This window comes from Cavia porcellus, unplaced genomic scaffold (genome assembly GCF_034190915.1).
Source record: "Cavia porcellus strain 051 isolate PalLab524CR breed Dunkin Hartley unplaced genomic scaffold, mCavPor4.1 scaffold_29, whole genome shotgun sequence".
Taxonomy (NCBI): Eukaryota; Metazoa; Chordata; class Mammalia; order Rodentia; family Caviidae; genus Cavia; species Cavia porcellus.
In genome coordinates, this window is record NW_026947512.1 from 5,672,267 (window position 1) to 5,696,119 (window position 23,853).

At 33.8% G+C, this 23,853-nt stretch overlaps 1 protein-coding gene across 2 annotated transcripts in view; it reads right to left on the bottom strand.

The window, feature by feature from the left end:
• The window catches only part of Xpr1 (xenotropic and polytropic retrovirus receptor 1), a 183,827-nt gene that overhangs the window by 25,373 nt on the left and 134,601 nt on the right, over window positions 1–23,853 (bottom strand). For both annotated transcript variants that reach the window (XM_003474894.5, XM_063239820.1), the window contains 2 exons: window positions 15,787–15,958; window positions 14,193–14,387 (listed from right to left, as the gene is read on the bottom strand). In XM_003474894.5, coding sequence (XP_003474942.1) covers window positions 14,193–14,387; window positions 15,787–15,958 — 367 coding nt within the window. The remainder of the gene's footprint in view (window positions 1–14,192; window positions 14,388–15,786; window positions 15,959–23,853) is intronic.

Here is a 23,853-nt window from a genome sequence, read left to right on the forward strand (position 1 = left end):
TAAAAATGAATTTTAAAAAACTTAAAATACTTGCGTTTGCAAAGCTCCCTCACCCAAGTGCTAACTAGAGATTGAACTCTTGCTAGATTAGCACCTCATTACACCCTACAACCCCAATGCAGTTAAAATAAATGTACTATCATTTATAATTTCCATGCATTTAAAGAAAAATGGAAAAAGTGCAATAAAATAACCATACAAATGGATAGTTTTTTAATGCCAAAGAAATGATACCACCAAAGTTCACTTTACAGGTAGTCAAAAGCAAAAAATGTTCGGAATCCAAAGAGTGATAAAGAGGTGCTTGCACACATGGATGGATTATGTCTTTAGTCTCAAAATGCCCAAATATCCATTATTTCAATAGAATACTATTGGTCATACCATGAACAAGGAAAATGTCAAAACTGGATGAAAAAAGACAGTCAACACATCAAAACTGAGATGACAGACACAGTAGAAAAACTGGATGAAAATTTTAAAATAGTCATGATAAAAATACCTCCGGAAAGAAAGTCTTAGCAAAGAAATAGGAGACATAAAGAAGAATCAAATGAAAATATTGTAACCAAAATAAAAGTTGAGTGAATGGTGTTAACAGCAGAACAAAGAGGGCAAAGGAATGATTAAGCAAGCTGAAAGACTGAACTAAAGTAATCGTCCAATGCGAAAAACAGGGAAAATAGACTATAAAAAGAAAATAAAAGCTGGTGTAGTGGTGCACGTCTGTAACACCAGCACTTGAGAGGCTGAGGTAGAAGGCCTGCTGCAAGTTTGAGACCAGCCTGGGTTACAAAGTGAGCTCACGGCCAGCCTGCACGGCATAATGAGACTTTGTCTCAAAAAAGGCAAAATGAATGAATGAAGGAAGGAAAATAAAGAGACTCAGGGATATGTGAGACCATGAAAAATGATTTAACACTTGTTTCATCAGTTCTAAAAGGAAAGGCAAGGGAGGACCTAAAAAAGTATTTGAAGAAATAATGGCTAAATGGTCCACAAGACTGAAACCTACAGGTTCAAGAATTCCACAACCCCCCAACAGAAGGAAGCACAAAAATTGATTGCCAAACACATTACAATTAAACTTCTGAAAAAAAAGATCCTAAAAGTGACTAAAAAACCCTGATACCTTACTTATTGGGAAAAACATTTTGAATGACAGCAAATTTCACATCAAAAATCTTCTGAAGGCTAGAAGGCAGTAACACATTTACCAAGTGCTAAAAAACACAAAAACAAAAACATTATATTCAATGAATACATCCTTCAAAATAAGGAGAAATTCAAGACATTTTCTGGGGACCAGGAATATAGTTTGGCGGCAGTTTCTGCCTGGCAAGTACAAGGTCATGAGTTTGATTCCCAATACCGCCCCCCCCCCACCCCTCAAGGAAATTTTCTGACAAAGGAAAACTAAGGAGGTTTTCTCGGCAGACCTACTTTAAAAGAACTATAAAACTTCTTTAAACAAGGGGCTGGGGATTTAGCTCAGCGGCATAAGCGCCTGCCTTGCAAGCAGGCAGTCGTGAGTTTAATCCCTGGTACTGAGAAAAACGAAAAACACACACACACACACACACACACACACACACACACACACACACACAAAAACTTTAAACAGAAAAAGAAAGAACCTTAGAAAATTAAGGGAGAATTTAGTAAACAAAAATATGGGTTATACGATAGATTTTTTTTTTCTCCTACATTCTAAGTTCTACATAATGATTGAAGGGAAACTTTGGACTGTCTGATATGGTTGTAATGCATACTTAGAGAAATATTTCAGATCACTATGTTATAGATGAGAAAGTGGAAAAGAGTCTAAAGAGAAGGAAAGTTCTATAAATTAAACTGGTAAAATGATGATACTAGGACACAGTAAGCAATACTTAGAATGGTTACATGAAGAGGTATGCTAAAAACCACTATGTATAAATCAAAACTACAAAAAAGGTTTATGTAAAACCATAAATAAAAAAAAAAGAGCAAACACACACAAACATTGTAGACCTAACATTCATTAATTACATAAAATGGCAGTGGTCTACATAGACCATAAAAAAGATTGGCATAGATTGGTATTAGATTAAAAAACATGATCCAACTATAGTCTATCTGTGAGAGATAAGTTAAAATGTAATAAATGGGAAAAAAAGTAATATGAAAAAATATATATCATGCAAACATTAATTAAAGGAAAGCTAAAGTGGCTGAATATATTAAACTATCAGATAAAGTAAACTTCAGAGCAAAAAGTTTACTCAAAACATTTTGGCCTGGTACTCTTAATGAGAGTTTTCCCAATTCCTTCAAAAGTTGCTAGTTTATAGTTCAAATTTTCCACAATTTCCTGCATGTATGTGTAATTTTCTAAGATAAATTATCCATTTTATCTACGCATTACTCATACATATTTTGAATTTATCCACAACTATAATTAAAACCTCTTTTCTAGTATTTTGCATGTTTTTGTCACACCTTTATCATGGATAATATTAATAACCAAATTACCATGAGTTACAGTGCATTTTTCATTTCTTACAATAAACCTATAAGGCAGGAATTACTATATTAATTTTACTAATCTCACAGAAGTCTAGTTATTTTCTCAGGGAAATATAGTTAGTAAATGGAAAAATTAACCTAGTCTCAACATGAAAAACTGCCTTTCACCAAGATGGCACTTTAAAAATTTTTATTGTTGGAGGACCTAATTGAGAAGAGGGGAGGTATCGGTCTCTCTAGGTAAATAAAACCCATTTTCTGCAACAGAAAGCTAAAAGGAAGTTTTAAAAAATTGATTCCAAATATAAATTTGAGTTCTTGAAGAAGGAAATAGAAGAGGCATATGTCTGTGACAAGAAAAAGATTATATAACAGACTCTAGTTTTTTGCCCGACTTTATTTGGTGGTTCAGTCTTTTCTGTACTAGCTATGAAATATGTTTAGAGGCTTAAATATTCCATTTTGGTAACTGTTAATTTTCTTTTGAAGAATTATCGATAATGACAAAACAGGTTCAAGGCATACAACTCTGCCTTTAAAATAAATGGAGTGGAGGCAACTAAAAAATAAAGACACCTAAGAAGCAAAGAGGTAAGCAAAGAAATGCAAATATTACATATAAATACTACATATAATACAAATAAATATTACATTTAATACACATAAATATTTCCCATTAAATGAAAGCACTATTTTTTAAAATGAGAATAAAATATTAATGGTATAAGAAAAGTCTACATTTTTAAATAAAAATTATCTTATATTTTTTTTAAAGTATCAACGAAGATGCTAAGGGTATAGCTTAGTGGCAGTGTGTGTTTAGCATGTTCAAGGCTCTGGGTTCAATCTCTGACATGTACATATGCACACACACATAGTATCAACAAAATTAACTATTAGTTTTTTAGTTTTCATGTGTTTTTATTTTTTCTTCACTAGATTCTGTGGACAATAGTCCTTATTCATTAACAATGTGTAATAAGAAAGCAGTTAACTTTATCTTACTTTATTTACCCCTGATGTTTCTTTTTTTTTCAATAGTATTGGGGGTTGAACTCATGATTGCGCGCTTGCAAGGCAGGTACTTATGCCGCTGAGCTAAATCCCCAGCCCCCCTGATGTTTCTTAAGAGGTAAATTTTAACACCAGGGCCAGAGATATAGCTCAGTGGCATAGTGCCTGCCTGGCAAATGCAAGGCCGAGTTTGGTTTCTGGTACTAAAAATTAATACCATAAGAACACTACTGTAAGCATATTAATCATGGCAAACCATTGTCCCATTATTTGAAATAACATTAGTTTTTGTTTCCCTCCAATTTAAGCCTGACTTTTACCTTTCTGGAACAGAGATGATTCAACATTGCTCTTACTAGTAAGGTTTGTGACTGTTAAGGTGAATAGGTAGTATCTGGCAATACTTTGGTTTTCTATGAATGTAGTCCCTGGGATAGAAAAATAAAAATTGGTCTACTGCCTTAAAGGTACAGTTTGAATTATTCTTGCTCACTGTACCTTTGTGTTTTCTCAGCTTGTGGTGACAATACACTACTTTGTTTGATCTTTTCCATTTCTGTTTTGTTTACCCTGAATTTAACACTGTGTAATTCTGATGAATTCAGAGCAGTCTATAAATTTAGAAGGCAATACTGTAGAATAAAACTTACCCATGAAGGAGGTGTGAATTCTAGCTTTGTTACCCACTTGAATTTGATTTTAGAGATATACTGTCTGCATTGACTTTCCGTAACCTGTTAAATGTACATCAAGTGCTTACCTTTGACAAAGCTCTCTCCTTTACCTAACTCTAGTCAGACTCCTCAGCCTTGACCCTGCATCTGTATTTGTAGGGCCTGCAGCACCATCTAGTTGTAGCAAGAAACCTGCTATGTCAGCTAAAGTCTTTTCACTCTTAGTTCACCCTCACCTTCAGGTATTTGATCCACATAGTGTGTTCTTAGCAAGAAGCTTGTTAATGAAGTTTAGCTAGAATCCCTCCTTAATGGTGATGTTAACTTTCCACACACTGTTACTACTTCTTAGTTCTAAATTTCCGCTTTTTCATTCTGTTTTTGGAACTGAGCCTATTTCTGTGAAGAGACCACTTTTCTCTTGAATAAAATGCTATTTTAACTTCTGTCCAGCTCTGATTTTAAAGTCGCTGTGAGCATTAAATTTATTAATGCATATTAGATGCCTAAACTAGTGTCTGACCCATACAGTATTTCGTAAACATTGATTTTGATAAAACACTTCTGATCTACTTTTAGATAGTTTACATTATTTTTTGCCAAGCTATTATATAATAAGTATTTCATACAGCACGTTTTACTTTAAGTAAACAATTTACTATGAGTAAACTATTCTATTGCAGGATGCTTATTTGATCATTTCAGTTTCTCACTATCTAACGCTGTGGAGATGCATTCATTTTTGCCTGCTTCTTTATTTAGGAAAAGTTATAGTAGGGAAGTCCTAGGGGCATTCTACTAACAAAATCACTGAACTGCTTACTATTTATATTCTATCAATAGATGAAGTGTTCATATCCTTGCCAGCAATAGTGTAATATTTTCTTTCATTAAATATTTTAATTTACATTTCTTTTAATGTAAGTGAAACTTTTTTATTATCTGTATTTATTTATTCTACAAAATCATGTTAGTGTCCTTTGGCAATCAAAAAATTAGTTTAGATTCCCATATAATAGATCATCCTTTAAAAATACCCACTCCCCTTTGCTTATTTCTGTGCCCATGGCAAGAATGCATACTGCCTGGCAGCCATGTAGGGCCAGGAAGAGAAACAAAGAAGCCAATCCACCCTTCCAGTGAGCCAGCTGCAGCCATGTTGGGCCAGGAAGAGGAAAAAGAAGCCAGTTTGCCCCTGCTGTGAACCAGCTGGTGCACAGCTGGGGGACAAGAGCCCCACTCTAGTCCCACAACAGGCTCCTTTGAGGACCATAGGCTGAGTTTATAGCAATTGAAGTACAAAAATAACCTAATTCTTCTATTGTTTGATTGACTTTGAGGCCCTAACGCTGGTAGTCTGAGCATCATTTAGAGGATAACAACATGCAGTATAACAACTTTGGAAGATTTCTTTTTGGTCTTGTTCTTTGAATTCAATGTTGTTCTCATTGTTTTGTTTTGTTCCATTTTATTGTTTTTGTTTTCTTCAATGTTCTGTGTTGACTGCCTTTATTCTATTTTGTTTGATTTTACTATGTCTGATGGTATGGATAGCAATTTTAAAGGTAAGAGGCCTTAAGGTAACCATTGTTGATTTTTCATTATCCTGTTTTGAAATTCTGTACTCCTTTCACAGTTTTGTTTTGATTGGCTTTATTCTGTTTTATTTTGTTTGGTTTTATTCTCTTTTTAAAAAAATGTACACTTCCTTACTCCAGTGGAACTGGGTTTGGTGATTTCCTTTAGCTTCAGGATGAGCAGACAACCTTTGGCCTGCACACATGACATTTGTTCTGAACAACAAAAGGCTGGCAGCTATGAAGCAAGCAGAAGCTTTAAATGGCTTTGTGCAATGTGAGTTGTTTTGTCAGCACCACGTGAAGACCTTCTCCCAAGTAAATGCTGTCCCTTCACTGGGGCCCACAACAATCATACCTAGAACAGATCTAAACTCAACCGGAAATGAGGAGCCAAGCCCAACTGAAACAGAGCCGAAGCAGTGAGATCCAGGTAGCAACAGGTGGTGAGTACGCTTCCTGTTTTAAACTAGAAAAGTATGATGGAAAGAGGTTCACATTTAATCTATTATTGTGGTCTACAGGCCTTATAGACTATCTGCCTAAGTATTTTTCTCTTTCTTTTGCTGAAAATACCTATACACAATCATGTTCCCTGATGCTCATACTTTTTAACAACAGCATTTTCATGTAAAATTATAAAATATGTAAATTAGAATTCTTTCAAGCAACTGTCTTTTTTCTGGTTAAATTGTTCTATAAACTGAGTTCATAAATATTTAACTTTGATTCTTTTAAATACCACAAACTGACTTCCACAAACTTCTAAGCAATAAAATGGTAAAGACATTTTTAAACTTTAAACTTTTGTTGTGGGTGAGTGTTCCACAGTGATACAGAAATAAAATAGTATCTACATGAGTTGTAAGAACAATTAAGAAAACAATGGTTACTAAAAAAACACAACCAAAGTGTTATCATAAGGGTATAAAAACATTACTTTTTAAAAAGATACAATGGAAATTTAACTTTTTCAAGACTATAATTAACATGCTAGAAGCAATTTAAATTAGATAAAATTATAGGCATCTGAAATTAATACAATGCCAAGGGGACAAAAGCCATTCAAGAAATAATTGTGGAAATAAAGTCATATTATTAATCAGAAGACAGTAAGTCTTATTTTTGGTTTATCAGCAAGTCTTAAGCTAATATTGTGAATTAAGAAATCATCAATTTCTATCCTGTATTATTACTCTAGGGAAATTACAGCAGAATATCCCAAATTTAAAGGGTTAAAGTTTGGATTACTTTAATTGTAAGGCAAAAAAGAACATTTATCCAAATGAACTTTTAAAAAAAATTGTGCATATGCCTTTGTTAAAAAGTTAATGGAACAAAAATTTCCCTAGAGACTTAAAAAACTATTACAGTACAGGAAGACTAAAATTTGGAAGTCTGTAGTAGCAGCCTATTATTCAGGGTAAAGAGAGCAACAAACTGGCCATACTGAGGAGAGGGAACACTTTAGAACTAAAAGTGCTCACTCAAAACAAAATGACTATTGCTTGAAGGTACTGAACTACTGTTGAAGAATCCTTATTAGGAGGCAGGAACCCTTAGAAAACTTTTTAAAAAAGAAGAAATCTAGGCACTGAAAAACAACCAAACACACAGACATAAATGAACTCCACGTGTAGAGATAATATCTCTTTTTCTAAATACTGCAGTTTGATAAGCAATGAATACTTTTTAGCAAAAGCCAACATTAAAGTCTAAAGGAAACTATGAATTTTTAAAAAAAAATTCTAGTGTATATACAGTTAGGAGAATAGTAAAGTACTAAATCCACTAATATTTATAAATATTTCAGAATGTTAGAAAATAAAAAAGAAAAATAGAAAATCTAACAAAGTGTTCTCTCTCAAAAAGTATTAAAAGTTAGCAACATAATGGTCTTTTCTGTTATTGTACCTTCCACAGGCTTCTGCTTGCCAAAGCCAAGAAACCTCAAAGACACAAAAACCATTTAAAATACTTTCCTGCCTCCTCCAATCCCAATGCTTAACAAAACATTTCCAGGAGTTGGCTTCAAATTTATTTGTGTAATGAATTCTTAAATACTGACTGGCTGCTAACTAAATTCTTTTGTTTCTAAAAATCAATGACAGAAAATAAAACATCAACGTATTTTAAATATGTTTCCTTTTTAATACAACAAATCAGGTTGGCTGCAATACCATAACTACCATACTTAGTCTCCTTAAAATGGGTTGCCTAAACCTCCTGTACCTTCTAAAAAAATGACTCAAGGTGCAGAGTTAACTCTTTTTTTTTTTTTTTTTTTGTGGTCTTGGAGATTGAACTCACGACCAATCTGGCTGCTTGTCAGGCAGGCACTTATGCTGCTGAGCTAAATCCCCAGCCCCAGAGTTAACTCTTACACCTCCATTTTTATAAATCATAAGACACGACCTTTGAAACAATCTTGAAAAGGCCCCTTATATAATGCTGTTACTATGGTAACCATGGTAGACTAGTTCTTTTCAGACTCAGATTTCTGAGTGTGAACAAGGTCATCTCACCATCTTTTACTCCTAACAGGATGGGCAGCTGGGGAAGGAGGATTCAAAGTTTGAGGCCAGCCTGGGCAACTAGTGATTAAGACCCAGTCTCAAAAAATAAAAAGGACTGAGGATGTAACTCAAGTGTCAAGGGCCTGGGTTCAATCTTCAGAACTGGAAGGAAGGAAGGAAGAAGGAAGGAAGGAATTTGCAGAATCTTTGTCAATAACTTAAGAGGAACAAGAAAAAAGTTTTTTATTCCCTACGGTAAATTGTAGATATTTTTTATAAATCAGATGAGTGTCATGTGCAGTTATAAGATTTTGTTTCAAAAATACATTTAAAGGGGGTTGGGGATACAGTTCAGTGGCATAAGGACCTGCCTGGCAAGTGTAGAGTCATGAGTTCAATCTCTGGTACCAAAAAGAAAAAAGTTTTAAAAATACACTTAAAGAGTCTGATATAATCAAAGTATTTCATCAACATTTCATTAGTAACTGTGCATTTAAATTAACAACATTTTAATTTTCCCGTTTTAATATGTTGAGCTAAACAAAGAGACTCTAAAATTAATCACAGGGATGATGGGAAAGGGGAAATTAAAAGAATTTAGATGTGCTATGTACATGTGCCAATTCCTCACGATAAATGTAATCGTGGTATAAACATACACTAGTAAAAATATTAATAACTGTATGACAGAAAATTTCTATTGCTTAGAAATTTAAAATAGCTAATAACTAATGAATTGTTAAATCCTTTCATTCACTTTATGTTCAGTTCTTTTTTTTTTATACTGGAATCAAACTCAGGACCTCATGTTTGCCAGGCAGGCGCCGGCCACTGAGCTGTGTCCCTTGCATTCAATTCTTTGTTTTGTTTATTTCTTTTCAACTCTTTAATAAAGAAAACTTAATCATTAAAAATAACTGTAGTTTTGAGCATGTGAGTCAAGTTAAAATTGAGTCATTGCAGCAATAAAACTCCTTTTTTCATTTACATAAATGTTTGTAAGGTTTTACTCACAAAAACTAGAAAAGGGAAATAACATGTTTATCACATTATGAAACACGTGCAATAATTATTAAAATTTGTAATGTATTTGTAATGTTGCTTTGAACAGATGTAATAGTGTAATAATTTCAACCCCAAAAAAGAAAAGATTAGTATTTTTGCACCTTGTAAGGACAGAAAATAGTCAATTTACATATATATGTAGCAGACAAGATATAAAAATATTAGTATGTCACATTAAAATATACTTTAATGAGAAAGAATATTCTATTATAGAACTGTTTCATTAAAAATATGCTAGCATGGTGGCACACATCTGTAATCCCAGGTTTCTGGTGGCTGGGGCAGGAGGATCACATCAATTGTAAGGACACTGTGAGCTACATAGAGAGTTCAGAACCAGCCTTAAGTACACAGGTAGACTTTACTTCAAAAAACAAAATACCAAAAATTCTAAGTATTAAACTGCCTTTTACTTAGGTTACTAGGATATACTTAGTAGACATGTTAGGCAGGTAGTTAAGACAGTAGCAGGCTTGAAAGAAGGGGAGAGGGTGGGTGCGGGGCATGGGGTCCAAAATACTTACCAATTAATGAGTTGCCAGTTAAGAAACAAAGACTTCAATGTATAACACATTTACAATTATTTGTTAGGAATCAGATCTAAAGCAATCCCAGAGAGACCAATGGCATTTCAAGTTTATACACTGTGCACAGTCCTTTATTTACCTGGCTACCTGGATACTACAGAGCTCCAGGCTGCCATAGCCTGCAGCCTAGTGATACTGGAAAAGGTAATGTTTTTTTTAAAAGATCCTTCAGCCTTGGACTGGGACATGGTTTAATTTAAGAATTTATCTTTCAGATATTTCTTATATGATTAAAACTCCTGGGAAAGTACGTAAAAAGGATAGGAAGATACTTCTCAATTTCAAAGAAACTTATAAGTAAAGTATCAATAAAGAACTAAAACAAAACAAAACCAAATCAGATTTCCTAAATAGATCCAATCCAAAAATGGGCATCTGAGATGATGATGCACTTCTCAGATGAAGAAGTACAAATAAATATATGAAAAATTGTTCAACATCATTAGTGATTGAGAGATGCAAATTAAAACAAAACTGAGACTTCACCTCACCCCAGAAAGAATGGCTCTCATTAAGAAATCAAGCAATAACAAATGTTGTGGGGAAAAAGGAACCCTTCTCCACTGATGGTGGGAGTGTGGACTGGTGCAACCACTGTGGAAATCTGTCTGAAGTGTCTTTAAAAAACTGTGTGACCCAGCTATTCCCCTCCTGAGTATCTTCCCAGAATTAAAAACATCAAACTACAAAGATACATGTACACCATGTTTTTTTTTTTTTTTTAATGTACACCATGTTTATAGCAGCACAATTTGTAATAGTTAGGTTTTGGAAACAACCCAAATACCCATCAACCGAAGAATGGTTAAAAGAAGGTGGTATTTTTTTGCAATAGAGTACATTCAGTCATAAAGAAGGATAAACTCGAAGATTTTGTAGGTAAATGGAGACTATAGTTAGGTAGCAACTAGAGACCATATTCATAAGTGAAATAAATCAGACTTGTATGTGTAAACATCTTATTGAGTCCCTAGTGAGAGAAGCTGAAATAAATTACATAATTTATATAATCTTATATATATAATATCTTACATATTATATAAATCATATATATAATCATATATATAAGATAGTTATATATGTATATATATAAAAAGATAGTTAAGATAGTGATGCTACTAATTTCTCTTAGTTCACTGAAAAGTAAGATTTGTGCTAATACTGGGTGGATAATTAAATGCTAATATCTTGTACTCTGAGTAACTAAAGATAACAATATGCAATGTATTAACCATTGTTATCCTCTATATTGTTTTGAATTTTTTTCTCTTTAAAATAAAATAAGGTAAAGTATCAAGAAACATCATAAGTATCCTAGTTCTCTGAACCTCAGGAAGAACTTTTGTGTGCATGAAAACGTATCCAAACTTGAAATGGTGCAGATGCCTTTAGCACTGACAGCCTTTCTCACTTGAAGGGGTAACTCTCTCTGTATATACCTTATAGGAAATTTTACCTGTACTTCTGCATCATTTTGTGTCTTGATTAAATTTTGTCACAGAGAGCACAAAGAACTTAGGAAGTGAGGGTGCATTTCCTTGCCATGTCTGGACCTGGATTCCTGGTAACAAACATTCAGCAGTTTTGTTTTAAAATGTGAATACTTAAAATACAATAGAAATGGTATGTTTTTCAGTTTTTGTTTATTAGTACATGTCTGCAGTACATAATGATCACATTTCCTGTGAGGAGATGGTGCACGTACATAATGCATCTCAATTCTTTTTCCATCTCCTTTCCCTCTCCCTCCTCCTGTCTACTTTTATCTCTCAGTCTCCTTCCCATTCGCAAAAGATCTATTTCCCTGTTTCCTATTATCTATCTTTTGTTTTGTTCTTTATGCAATTATCTAAACTTTAGATAAAAAAATGTGAGGGAAAGGAGAGAGGGCAGGGAGGAGGGATAAAGGGATAAAAATGATCAAGGTATGCAGTATCTATATACCAATCCCCTAAACAAATTTAACTACAATGTGTTGTTAACATACATTAATAAAAAGAAATTCAGCTGTAAATGTAAAAGTATCCAAGAAATAATACGTTTATAAAATTATTTGAAGGGATGCATGAGTAAAAAAAAATCTAAAGACTATAGGCTATCAAAATCACTGCTTTTCCAGCTTTGGCTTTTTAGATTTGGAGTGTTTATAGATTCGAGAAATTCAGATATTCAGCTTCTTAGTGATGGTACTAACACAATTATAGATACATTATGTTCTAAAACATTCAATTAGAAATACAGTACTCACACAAAAAAATACACTACTCATTTTTACCTAAAATGGGAGAAGAGTGACAGGTTCTAGATAATTTAGTATCAAATTAGCTGCCAGTTTATAAACCCTCTAATAACTTTCTAAATTTATGATGCAGGCTGAAACCGATTGATGGTATTCCTCAGCAAGAGTTACAATTACTGGAGCTTTGGAGCTGTATTCCCTTCACTGAGATAGTTGGTTAAATCGTATTGTTGGGGCACAATTATAATGTAAGAACACATTTATAAAATAGCAAACTTATAGGTATTTCATGATACAAATTAGAGAGCAACTAGAGGTCTCTGACCAAGTTTCTGCTGCTTCTGCTGAATTCAACTAACCTTGACAGTGTCTAAAGCCCAGCTGCATACTTCTGATAAGCACTCAGTCAGAGTAACTGTTTATACTTTAAGGCACCCTGGGCTAGTCAAGGACACCATTAATTATGCTCACCCTATATGGGCCATTTCCCCTTGTTCCCAGAATGTTTCTGTGTTATGATATTATTTGTTTTAGCAAATTTTAAGACTAGCCTGTCTGTCAATATATGACTTAATGCATGTAACCAATTATGTAACGATTTGTCATTTGCTTTGTACTTTCTATTTCTTTTCCTTTTTTTTTTTTTTTTTTTTTGTGTCTTTTTATCGGTACCGGGGATCGAACTCACTACTGCCTGCTTCCAAGGCAGGCGCTTATGCCGCTGAGCTAAATCCCCAGCCCCTGTACTTTCTATTTCTAAATGCTACATAAACTAAACTCTTTGTAAACCTAATGTTTACATCCCCTTTGGGAATGATCCCACAACCATCTGCTGATGTAAAGATTAAAGGCTACCTTCTTATCTCTTCAGTGTAAAGAGTCTTCCATTCGGTTTGACTTGGAAATTTTCCCACAACAGTATTATTTAACAAGAGTACTTACATGGGGTAAAATTACTGGCTACATTTATTAATACTATTCTAACTGCAGAATCTACTTCAAAAATGGGTGTATGTTAGAATGTATCTGTTGGACCACATCCATGCCAAGTCATAATACTAAAGTAATGCCCTTATCTATCATGATCATCAAACACATTTAATTTTTCCTTCATTCATTTTCTGTGGTACTGGGGATTGAACCCAGGGTCTTGTCCAAGCTAGGCAAGTACTCTCCTGCTGAGCTACATCTTCAGCCTAAATATACTTCAGCTAAGTAGCAGTACTGTAGCATTGGTTGAAGTTACCTAAATACAGCTTCTCAAGTAAAAAAAAAAAAAAAATTGAAAAAAATTTACCAAGTATTTAAAAATAACTATAATAGTTTCAATTAGCAACACTTCTTTACCACCTATAGATGAAAAAGTGCAGCTCGAAGGTGTGCGCTGCTACTACTACATTATTAATTTAGACAAAGAAGGAATGTATGTTAGTAAAAGGAAGCGAGATTGTTGATTGACAGTTCTTGGAAAAAGGTTAAAAATTCAAAAGCATTGACTACTCATGTCTCAGAACTTAAAAGCTTTTTCTCTTCCTAACAGAAGAGCAATGGCAAGTAATAGCAGGTTGCCATGGAGATGAGAAACTAGAGGGATGAGCGAACTCAATTTGCAGTTAAATGGGCTGGAAATGATTCTTACTACTTGGTGAAGAAAAGCGGTTAAAAATATATTTGATTTCCAGAGGGATTCTTTTTCACCTAGCCACTTTCCAACCTCATTAATGAATAGGAAAATCTAAAACACTAAATGAAAACTCAAGGCATCTATAGATTGAAGTCATTAGACATAATTCAGGGTTTCAAAAATTATCACCATCCTTTCTGATCTGGGTGACTGGTTCTTTTCAACGACACTTGTTAGTAAATAATATCATGAGACTAAAATTGTGTTGTAGAACAAAGATATTGAGAGGACTAGAACTTCAGTAGAAAAATGGAAAAGTAACCAAAGTAAGGAAAGCTGAAGTACAAGCTAGGCAGTGAAAATTGCTTGATAGTCCATCAGCGAATACCTTTGTGAGTGTTGTAGAGAGCTGCAAACGTCACCGTGAAGAAAGTTGTAGAGTATTTGCCAGCATTAACTAAGTGAGGAAAGGCCCTTTTAGTGTCTCGGTATCTGCGCAGGCACTGGATGAAGCGAAGCCAAGCAGGAATGCACTGAACAACAGCTCGTACACCATATGAATATTTGTGGCAAATTTCTGGTTCTGTGAAGATTTCAAAAAGAAAAAAATTATAATTAAGAAGTCTATTTGCATTATTTAGTTATATACAGCAGCTATCAACAAGAAGCAAAAAGCCTGGGTTTCAGAATCACTATCTTTTTTGCAATTATAATACACTCAAGATTTTTTAGTGGTATATAAGTCAAGAAGAAAAGGTAAAATCTGTAAAGTGATTAATGAGAAAATCTGCCCTCTCAAATTTCTGGGTTACCTGTCGTAGAATCAATTTTTAACAAATATGATAAAACTATACAATAAATTAGAAAATGAATATGAAAATTAAAGGGGAGGAATGTTTTGTTCCATAATTTGAAATATCTGGAAAATCTACAAATATCACAGGTGACTCCTGACAACTTCAAATTACTACAACAATACTCGTAAGAGTATGTCCACCCCTCCTCCCCCACTATTCTGCACACTGAATACATGGCCTTTTTACTGAGCTATACCCCCGGACCCTTCTTTAGTTTTTTGAAACAGACGTTGCTAAATTGCCCAGGCTGGGCTGAAACTTTCAACAATCCTCCCCCATCAGCCTGGGATTATAGGAATAGATTTTGTATTTTTTAAAATAAGAATAAAGTTAGAAAATCAATTTTTAAAAAATTCTGTCTATACATTATATTGTAATCAACCTATAACAGAATTATGATCCATCAGTAATCACTGAAATTGTGATTACATAGACTTCTTCCTTAATTTCTATTAGATGCAACAGTCTATCTAAAGTGATCTTTGTCAAGAAAGTAAAATCTCTTATTAATTTGAACTCCTAGGAAAAAAACAAGTAGAGAAATAAGTTAAAGAAAAATTCTTATTTTCTTATTTTCCAAGTAAGAATCAAAAAGCAGTCCATCATGACTTTGTTCGAGCACTCAATCTGATCACCTGTAAATAACACTCTAGAGCTGTGGCAGTGAACCAAAGGCATATGTGTTGCAGCCGACTGTTACTGAAAGCTCTAAAAGGTTCACCATCACTGTGATGAGAATGTGATGAGAATGAGTATCTGCAATATAACTACCAATGTACTGAACTTAGAAACTAGTTTTAGGGCCAGGGATTTAGCTCAGTGGCACTAGCGCCTGCTGAGCAAGTGCAAGGTTGTGGTTTGATCACCAGTACCAAAAAAAAAAAAAAAAAAAGTTTTAGAATTCTTTAATGTTGTAAATCTCTTGGCAAATGGCTGGCTAAAGTCATAATACAATTTAAAAGTCAAATTATTTTAGATAAAGAGACTTAAGAACACAGTGCCAAGTATATTTAATTTTAAAATTATTGGACAAGTTTTACCATGACCTTAACTTTCTAAGATATTTCCAGTATTTCCTGGTTTATACTGGCAATTTAGTGGTGTGAATGCAAATTCATACCCTACCTTCTGGATCATTTGGCAACAGGCCTTTACTTTCATCCCATTTGAGCTCAAAACTGTAGAAGCAGATCATATATTCCAAGTCCATTAGTATCACTGACAGGCTGTTCAGCTGATCAGCCAGCCAGAAATCAGCAAAGCCTACCTTATGGAAGGGAGCTGTAAATACTCGAAACTGAGAGAGAGAAAAAAAAAAAAAAAATCAGAAAACTCAGAAATAGGAAAAGTCATATTAAATTTCTCTAATTCACATCTGAACATTTGGAACAACTGTTCAGCTGATAAAATGGAAACCAATATACCCATCACAAACACAAGGACGAGGCAACAGTGGCTTGGTTGATTACCAGGGAAGGGAATGTGTTGAATGGATAATTAAGGAAATTAAAGAGGGAGGGTGAGTGAGGGAAGGAATAGCTACAGTTAAAAAAAAAAAAAAGGAAGCAAAGAGTTGAAAAAAGCTGATGCCAAAAGTTGAAGTCAGAAAGTAGTAACTCCTGGACAGAAGAGTGTTATGATCATCTCTAGAATGTTTTCCTATGTTAGCAAACTGAACACAAAGTTCCTCCTTGCCTGCAAAGCATAGGTAAAAAAAGATGATACATCATCTGAGGCACCCCTTATTCTCTACCCAAAGTGACTTTCATTCCACTATTGTCATGGTAATGATTGTGTTCATCTTGAAATTACAAGTATCAGTCCTCACATTGTTCTGAAAAAGCTAACAAATGCGTTAAAGGTACCAAAAACCAACTCATCTGTGTAGTTATTAAGAGGTTGGGTTTGCTTTAACACATTCATGATAAGGTTGTAATTCTCATGTTTTGCTGCCAGCAGGCTCTGAATAACTAACTGGTTCTACACACATGACTGTCCTACTGGGTAGAATGGGACACACAGTCTCATTTTGTGGTTACAAGCTGCTCAATAGGACAGTCATGCACATATGATCAGCAGTTCAAGCCCATGGGAATGTGTTAACTCAATTCTTATAACAACTCTAAAGGCTAGGTATTATTCATATTTCCATTTTACTGAAGAGTTCCATCAACTCAGTCTGACTTATTCTGTGGAAACCTCTTTCCCAGTGCAAAGGGAAATCCTGACATTCTATATAGAGAATAGAAGTATTAGAGACCAATGCAAGCTCAAATTTTGTAGACTGCTTTGAACACCTATAGGAAGTAAAAACAGGATGAAGGTAGCTTTAATCCTTATCTTCCCAGAATCCCTCTATGTTATTTTACAGAAGATGGGCTCTCAAAACAAAGACATCTCCTTGCAGACTCAGCTCCTTTTTTAAATTTTCTAATTTTTAAATTATTATTTCAGGGAAATACATGGCGATATTTTGAATCAATCCTGAGTGTAAACTATCTATGCCAGATATTATCTTAGAGCTTTAGAAGCAAGATCAGGTGTCTATCAGATAAAAGTTTTGAGACATTTTCTGGAGCTGATATTTTGGTTCCATAACTCAGTAACTCCTGGCCTCTTTTGGTGAATCCAGTACACCCGAAACAAAGGTTACAATCATTTACAACTAAAAGCTCCACACACAGCAAACTTGTAGGGTCAAGAATAGAGGAAGGGTGGGATGTTAGTTATCTAAGCATGAAGAGGTTCTGGTGTCTGTTTCTGTAATATTTTGAGAAACTAGGTTGCAGAATAGACTGGAAGAATTCAAAGAGACAAAGACAAGAGGAAATTTTCGCATTTACTACAAAAGGATTAGGAAATCTAATTCAATCTCTACTAGTCATAGACTTTTGCAAACTTGGTTGCTCAATGCAAAATTTTTCTAGCTAACATTAGATAGATTTCCTTTATTCTTACAGTCTGACAAATCCATACTCAAAACCTGGCTAACCTTCCATAAGAGCAGCAGCAGAATATAGTGCACTAAATAAGAAACAAAGGGATGGAGGAGTGAATTGGAAAAGGAAGAGATCAGCATTTAAAAAAGAAGCTGAAAGGAAGGAAGCATTTATAGAAACAGAAGATGAATAAGAAGGAGGGACTAGCAAATGTTGGTATGACTAACGAAGGAAAAGCAATTATAGTCATTCACACGTATAATGAAGATTATTATATTGAAGGCATTGTGCAGGTACAAATATAAATAAAAGCCTGGCCTTAGAGACCTCAAAGTTGGGCAAATATCTAGAGATACAGTTACAGAACCATATGGTAAGTGTTATTATAAAGATACACTTAAAACATCCTGTATAGAGAACAAGTACCTCTGTCAGAGGCAAGGTAAGAGAGAAAACAGATCACAATCACTGACACATAAAAATTCATTTTAGATTTATCTGAATTCTTTTGAATAAGAATCTTGTAACTACTCATTCTTTAAAGTCATTCAAATTCTTCACGTTTGTGATTTTGATTACTATGAAAGCTATTAAATATCTAATGTCTTACCACATATATTACAAATACCATTAAAAAGTTATTACAGAGTAAGTATTCCTTATTTAAAATGTTTCAGGTTTAGAAACATGGTAGATTTTGGAGTATTTGCACACATACAATGAGATACCTTGAACACTGGGCCCAAGTCTAAATATGTTTCATTTATGTTTCATATATACCTTATACACATAGTCTGAAGGTAATTTTATACATTTTTTGTACCTTTGCATTCTGATTGAACTCTTAATACTAACATTTATCTATTAGAACTTTTAGTCACTTTGTCAACTGAGGTCAAGTGTGGAATTTTCCGTTAGTGGTGTAACATCAGTGCTAAAAAAGTTTTGGATTTTGAAGTATTTTGTACATTTTGACTACAGATGTTCAACTATGCAATGAATATGTTAATATGGTCTTCTAAGTTAATACAGACACAGCTAAGGTAAGTTTTCTCTCTCTCTTTTTTTTTTTTTGCCATGATAGGACTGAACCCAAGGCCTTACTGAGCTATATCCTCAGCCCTGTTTTACAAATTTTATTTTTATTTTTATGGTACTGGGAATTGAACTCAGGACCTTGCATTTGCCAAGCAGGCACTACAGCAATGAGCTATATCTCTGGCCCCGTTTTATAAATTTAAAAATTTTGAAACAGTGCTGCTAAGTTGCCCAGTTGGAGCTTGAATTTGTGATCCTCCTATGTCAGCCTCCTAGAGTCCTCAGACTACAGGCATATTCCATTACACCTGTTTAAGAAGAAGTTTTAATTTCTACTTTTTAGAACTTATAAATATACCATTCCTAATTTGATTTTTAGATTCCATTAAATCTAAATAAAAGTTAAATATATTAGACAAAGTGACTAAAAGTTCTAATAGATAAATGTTAGTATTAAGAGTTCATTTATAGAATGAGATTGCCTGGGCACATACTTATCTCAGTTAACTGGCTCTGTTATCTTACATAAGTTGTTTAACTTCTCTGAATATATAGTAAATGGAGATTAATAGCAGCTGAAACCTCAGGGGTTAGAATAAATTAATGTACATAAAATGCATTATTAAGTAAGAATATATCTATTTTCTTTTTCTTCACTGTTTTGGATGGCATTCTGCACTGAAGGCAAATACTCTACCACTGAACTGCTTCCCCAGTCTTCTATTCTTAAAATACAGACACAGAAATTGTACTACAGAAACAAAGAAAATATTGGTAAACACTGATTTCTTAGGGGGGCAGTGCTAGAGCCTGGACTAATGGCTTTTTGTATTAATTATATTCTTCACAGGGAGTTCATCTTAATTCCTTTTCCATTCTCTTCCCCTTTCCTTGCTAAATCTTTTGGTCTCTTTCCTTTTTGCAAATGGTCTACCTCCCTACTTCCTATTGTTCGTCTTGCATTGTGCTCTTCTTAATTTGAATTTCTCATATAAAAAAACCCCACACAATATTTAAACTTGTATGTTAGATTTGCTTCACTTAATACACTGGGACTGTACTTCATGTCTTACTGCTGGATAGCTCTGACTCACCAGTGGTATATATATGACTGTCTCATTGGGCCACAGAAGATGGTCCCACTGGGTGGCAAAGTCTTTCCATGGGACAGTCATACATATAGTGATGGTGGTTCAAACTGGCGGGAACATGCTAACACAGTCTCAAAGTGCATTCATTTTCCTACAAATAACTCAAATTTGTCCTTATTTGTGAGAGTAGCACTCTGTACTGTATAAATAACATATTTTCTTTATTCATCTGATGATGAACATAGGTTACTTCCAAGCTTTAGCCATTAATAGCTGTGCTACTATAAACGTAAGTATGCATGTATCACTAGATGTCTTCCACTCTTTCAAGAAGATACCTAGAAAGGGAAGAGACGGGTTGAATGGAATTTCCATCTTTAGTTTTTTGAGGAATCTTCATATAAAGAACCCAGGGCTTTGCACATGCCAGGCAAGTGCACTACCACTGAGCAACATCCTACCTCTTCCTACCTTTTTAAATACTAGGTCTCAGTAAGTTGCCCAGATGTTTTGTTTAGAAAATCTGAGGCACTGCCTGTTTTCTAGTTGGAGTTCTTATTGGGACAAACTCTAAAGAGTAAAGTAAGAGGATATATGATATGATCTAATGGATGTAAATACGTTGTACTAAATTTAACATATGTTAATATTAAAATAAGTCATTATCTTAGATTTTTTCAGCTCTTTTAAAAGGAGAGATGGATAGCATATATTAATTCCACAGATTCCAATATAAATATGAATACAAACAGCATCATTATTGCCAAATGACATGTTTATTCCACTGAATTGGAAAAAAAAGAAGGCAAGGAAGAAACAGAAAAAGAAAGTAAGTTTTATCTTAGGAAGACTTTCATAAATGGTTTCAGAGAAATGTAATGAGTGAAAACATTCTTGTTAATTCACTAGGAATAAATCAAAATGCAAGTTTTATGATTGATATTTGAATTAAAATAAGTCAACAGTTGGTCAACTGTATTAAATGACATATATGATAACAGTCTTGTTTATTATTATAAGAATAACTAATTCTTCTGTTTGTGTTTTAGTGTTTTGAATACTGTATTTTATTTTTCTATTATTTTTATGTCACTTTTGCCAGCTTATTCTAAACCATATGTTCTCATTGACTAACAAACATAGAACGGATGCACAAATAAATAACTACTCAATGGGGAATCCTTCTGCTAATAAGAGTAACTGGTCATGCATGGCGATGGCTTGCTATTTAAACAAAGAAGGATGCACTGGGGAAATGCTCATTTAGCACATAATGTACACAGTTGTATTATCCTGTTACTGAAATGATGCAATTGTCATAACACTTGAATTTTCTAAGTCTTCTAAAATCTCATTTGAAAATAATTTCATGAGATTTCACACAGAAGCAGGAAACAATGGTTTAAATACATAATATTATAAACATATTTTCCAGTGACCAGAAAAATGCTTATCTTTTATGCAAATAATACAGCTGAAAAATTCCACAATACTAATAAAATGACAGATAACTTTCAGGAAGAAAGTTCATCTAATATTAATTGGCAATGACTTTTTTTTTACTATAAGTCTCAAGAGGTTGACTACTTAAATTTTTTTTTTTTTGTTTTTGTTCATTTCATTTTATTAATTATTTTTTGAGACAAGATCTCATTGTGCAATTTGGGCTAGTCCTGAACTTACTATGTGGCCCAGGTTGGTCTAGATCTCATGGAGGATCTCCTGTTTCAGGCTCCAGGGTGCTGGGATTACTGGTGTGTGCCACTACATCTAGCTCAGATTTTTTTCTGTCTTCAAAACAAAAAAATTAACAACTCTTTTTAAAAAAAAGCATGTTCCTTTGCATAGCAAGAGAAACCACCTATAGAGTGAAAAATCAACCCACAATGTGGGAAAAAATATTTGCCAGCTATTCCTCAGACAAAGGATTACTATGGAGAACATAACTCAAAAAAAACAAACAAAAAACAAAGAAACAAAAAAAGCATACCTCCCAAATTTAAAGGCCGGATTCAAATATGGGCCCTGAGATGAATACACACTTCTCAGATGAAGAAATACAAATAGCAAATAAATATATGAAAAAATACTCAACATCACTGGTCATTCAAGAGATGCAAATTAAAAGACTAAGATTTCACCTCACCCCAGGAAGAATGGCTCTCATCAAGAAATCAACCAAAACAATTGCTGGAAGGGCAGCAGGGAAGAAGGAACCCTTCACTGTTGGTGGGAATGTTAACTGGTACAACCACTGTGGAAATCAGTATGGAGATTCCTCAAAATACTAGAATTGGAAGTCCCATTTGACACATATTCCCCTTCTGAATATTGTCCCAGAAAAATTAAAAACATCATACCACAGAGATATATGTGAATCCCTCTTTACAGTAGCACAATTTGTAATAGCTAAATCTTAGAAACAACCAAATGCCCATCAACCAAGGAACAGATTTAAAAAGACGTGGTACTTTTATATGATGGAGTACTATTCAGCCAAAAAGGATAAACTTGATACTTTTATAGGTAAATGGATGTAACTACAGGTGATACTCATGAAATAAACCACATCATATGTGTAAACATTCTATTGTCTCCCTAGTGTGAGAAGCTGAATATACATGATAGCTAACCTACTGATTTCTCTTAGTTCATTAAGGTGTGTACTAATATTTTTTGGACAATTAAATGCAGATATCTTGTACCTTGAGTAATTTAAAGTTGACAATATGTGATGTAATAGCCATTGTTATCCTCTAACTATTGTTTCGAAATTATTTTTTTCTTTTTTAAAAAAAAGGCATGTTTCTTAAGTGAAGATAAAATGTATTGAAGGTGGTGCAGTTTTTATGACTGATCAAAATATTCTTATATATGTAAGTTCTATACTCATAATTCAAATCCAAAGTTAAGGTTAGTGGTGTTATACTTAAGCTTTTTAGCATCTCCTCCAATTAACTGAAGAGAAAGAGAATCACAATTTGTACCAAAACTTTTGATATAAAGTAAATTTCTCACAAGAAACATAAAATTCAAAACTTAACCAACTTTGGAAAAGAAAATTCAAGAGTCTTTGAGCCATTTTTATTTTTCTAATTGATATAAACACAATGATACCTCGGCTGTCGAATGGCTCCAAGCTACTATCCGAAGAGCAAAGTTCAAAAAAGTTTGCTTTGTATTTGTAAGTTTTCTCAACAGTTAAACCAAAAACTCAATTTAAAAAAACCTGTACAAGCCAATAGTGACTCATGCAGGGCTGAGAATGAGTTACGCAGACACAAAGAGGTGACACTTCAGTAAGTGCCACTCTTGCCCAGACAACATACAGTGCTTGTGTTAATGTGTGAAGATTAATCTGTATTTTTTTTGAGGGGTGCTTTACTTGCTGTATCATAACCATGGCTCTGAAGAAAGTCTGTGATACCAGCAGTAAAACTAAAAGGAAAACAGAACCACCACAGAGTTCACGAAAGAAGTAATTGTGAAATATGTTAAAGTCTTGGAAGAATGAATTTGTAAATATAATTTTTGGGCCTCAGAACCAATTATTTGGTTTTCCATTATTTATTATAGGAAACATTTCAGTTCTTGAACTTTTTGTGTTCAAACACAATTCTGGAATACAGTTCAACAACTGAGGTATCACTGTATCTGCCTGCCTGAAAAATAAAAATAAGAAAAGTAAAAATTTATGTCTTCAAATAAAAAAATTAATCATATATCATTAAGAATAACAACAAAACGCTGAGAATATAGATCAGCAGTATAAGCACCTGCCTGGTAAGCATGAGGTTGAGTTCGATTCCCTGTACCAAAACAAAACAACAACAAAAACCAGTAACAACAAAAACTCTGCTGACCTCCTCAAAGGATATATAAAAGATAAAAACTACATTTGTCAAGGAGTTACACTTTCATGGCAAAAAGAACAAAGGAAATAATTATAGCAATCTAAGAAATAATGATATAAAACTATTCTATTTTTTATTTTTGCAGTACTAGGGATCACACCCAAGGCCTGCTTATGCATGTTAGCAAGGTCTCTATCACTGACCTATCTCTTTAGCTCCTTTTTCTTTTATTTTGAGACATAGTCTAAGTTGCCCAGATTATCCCTAAAG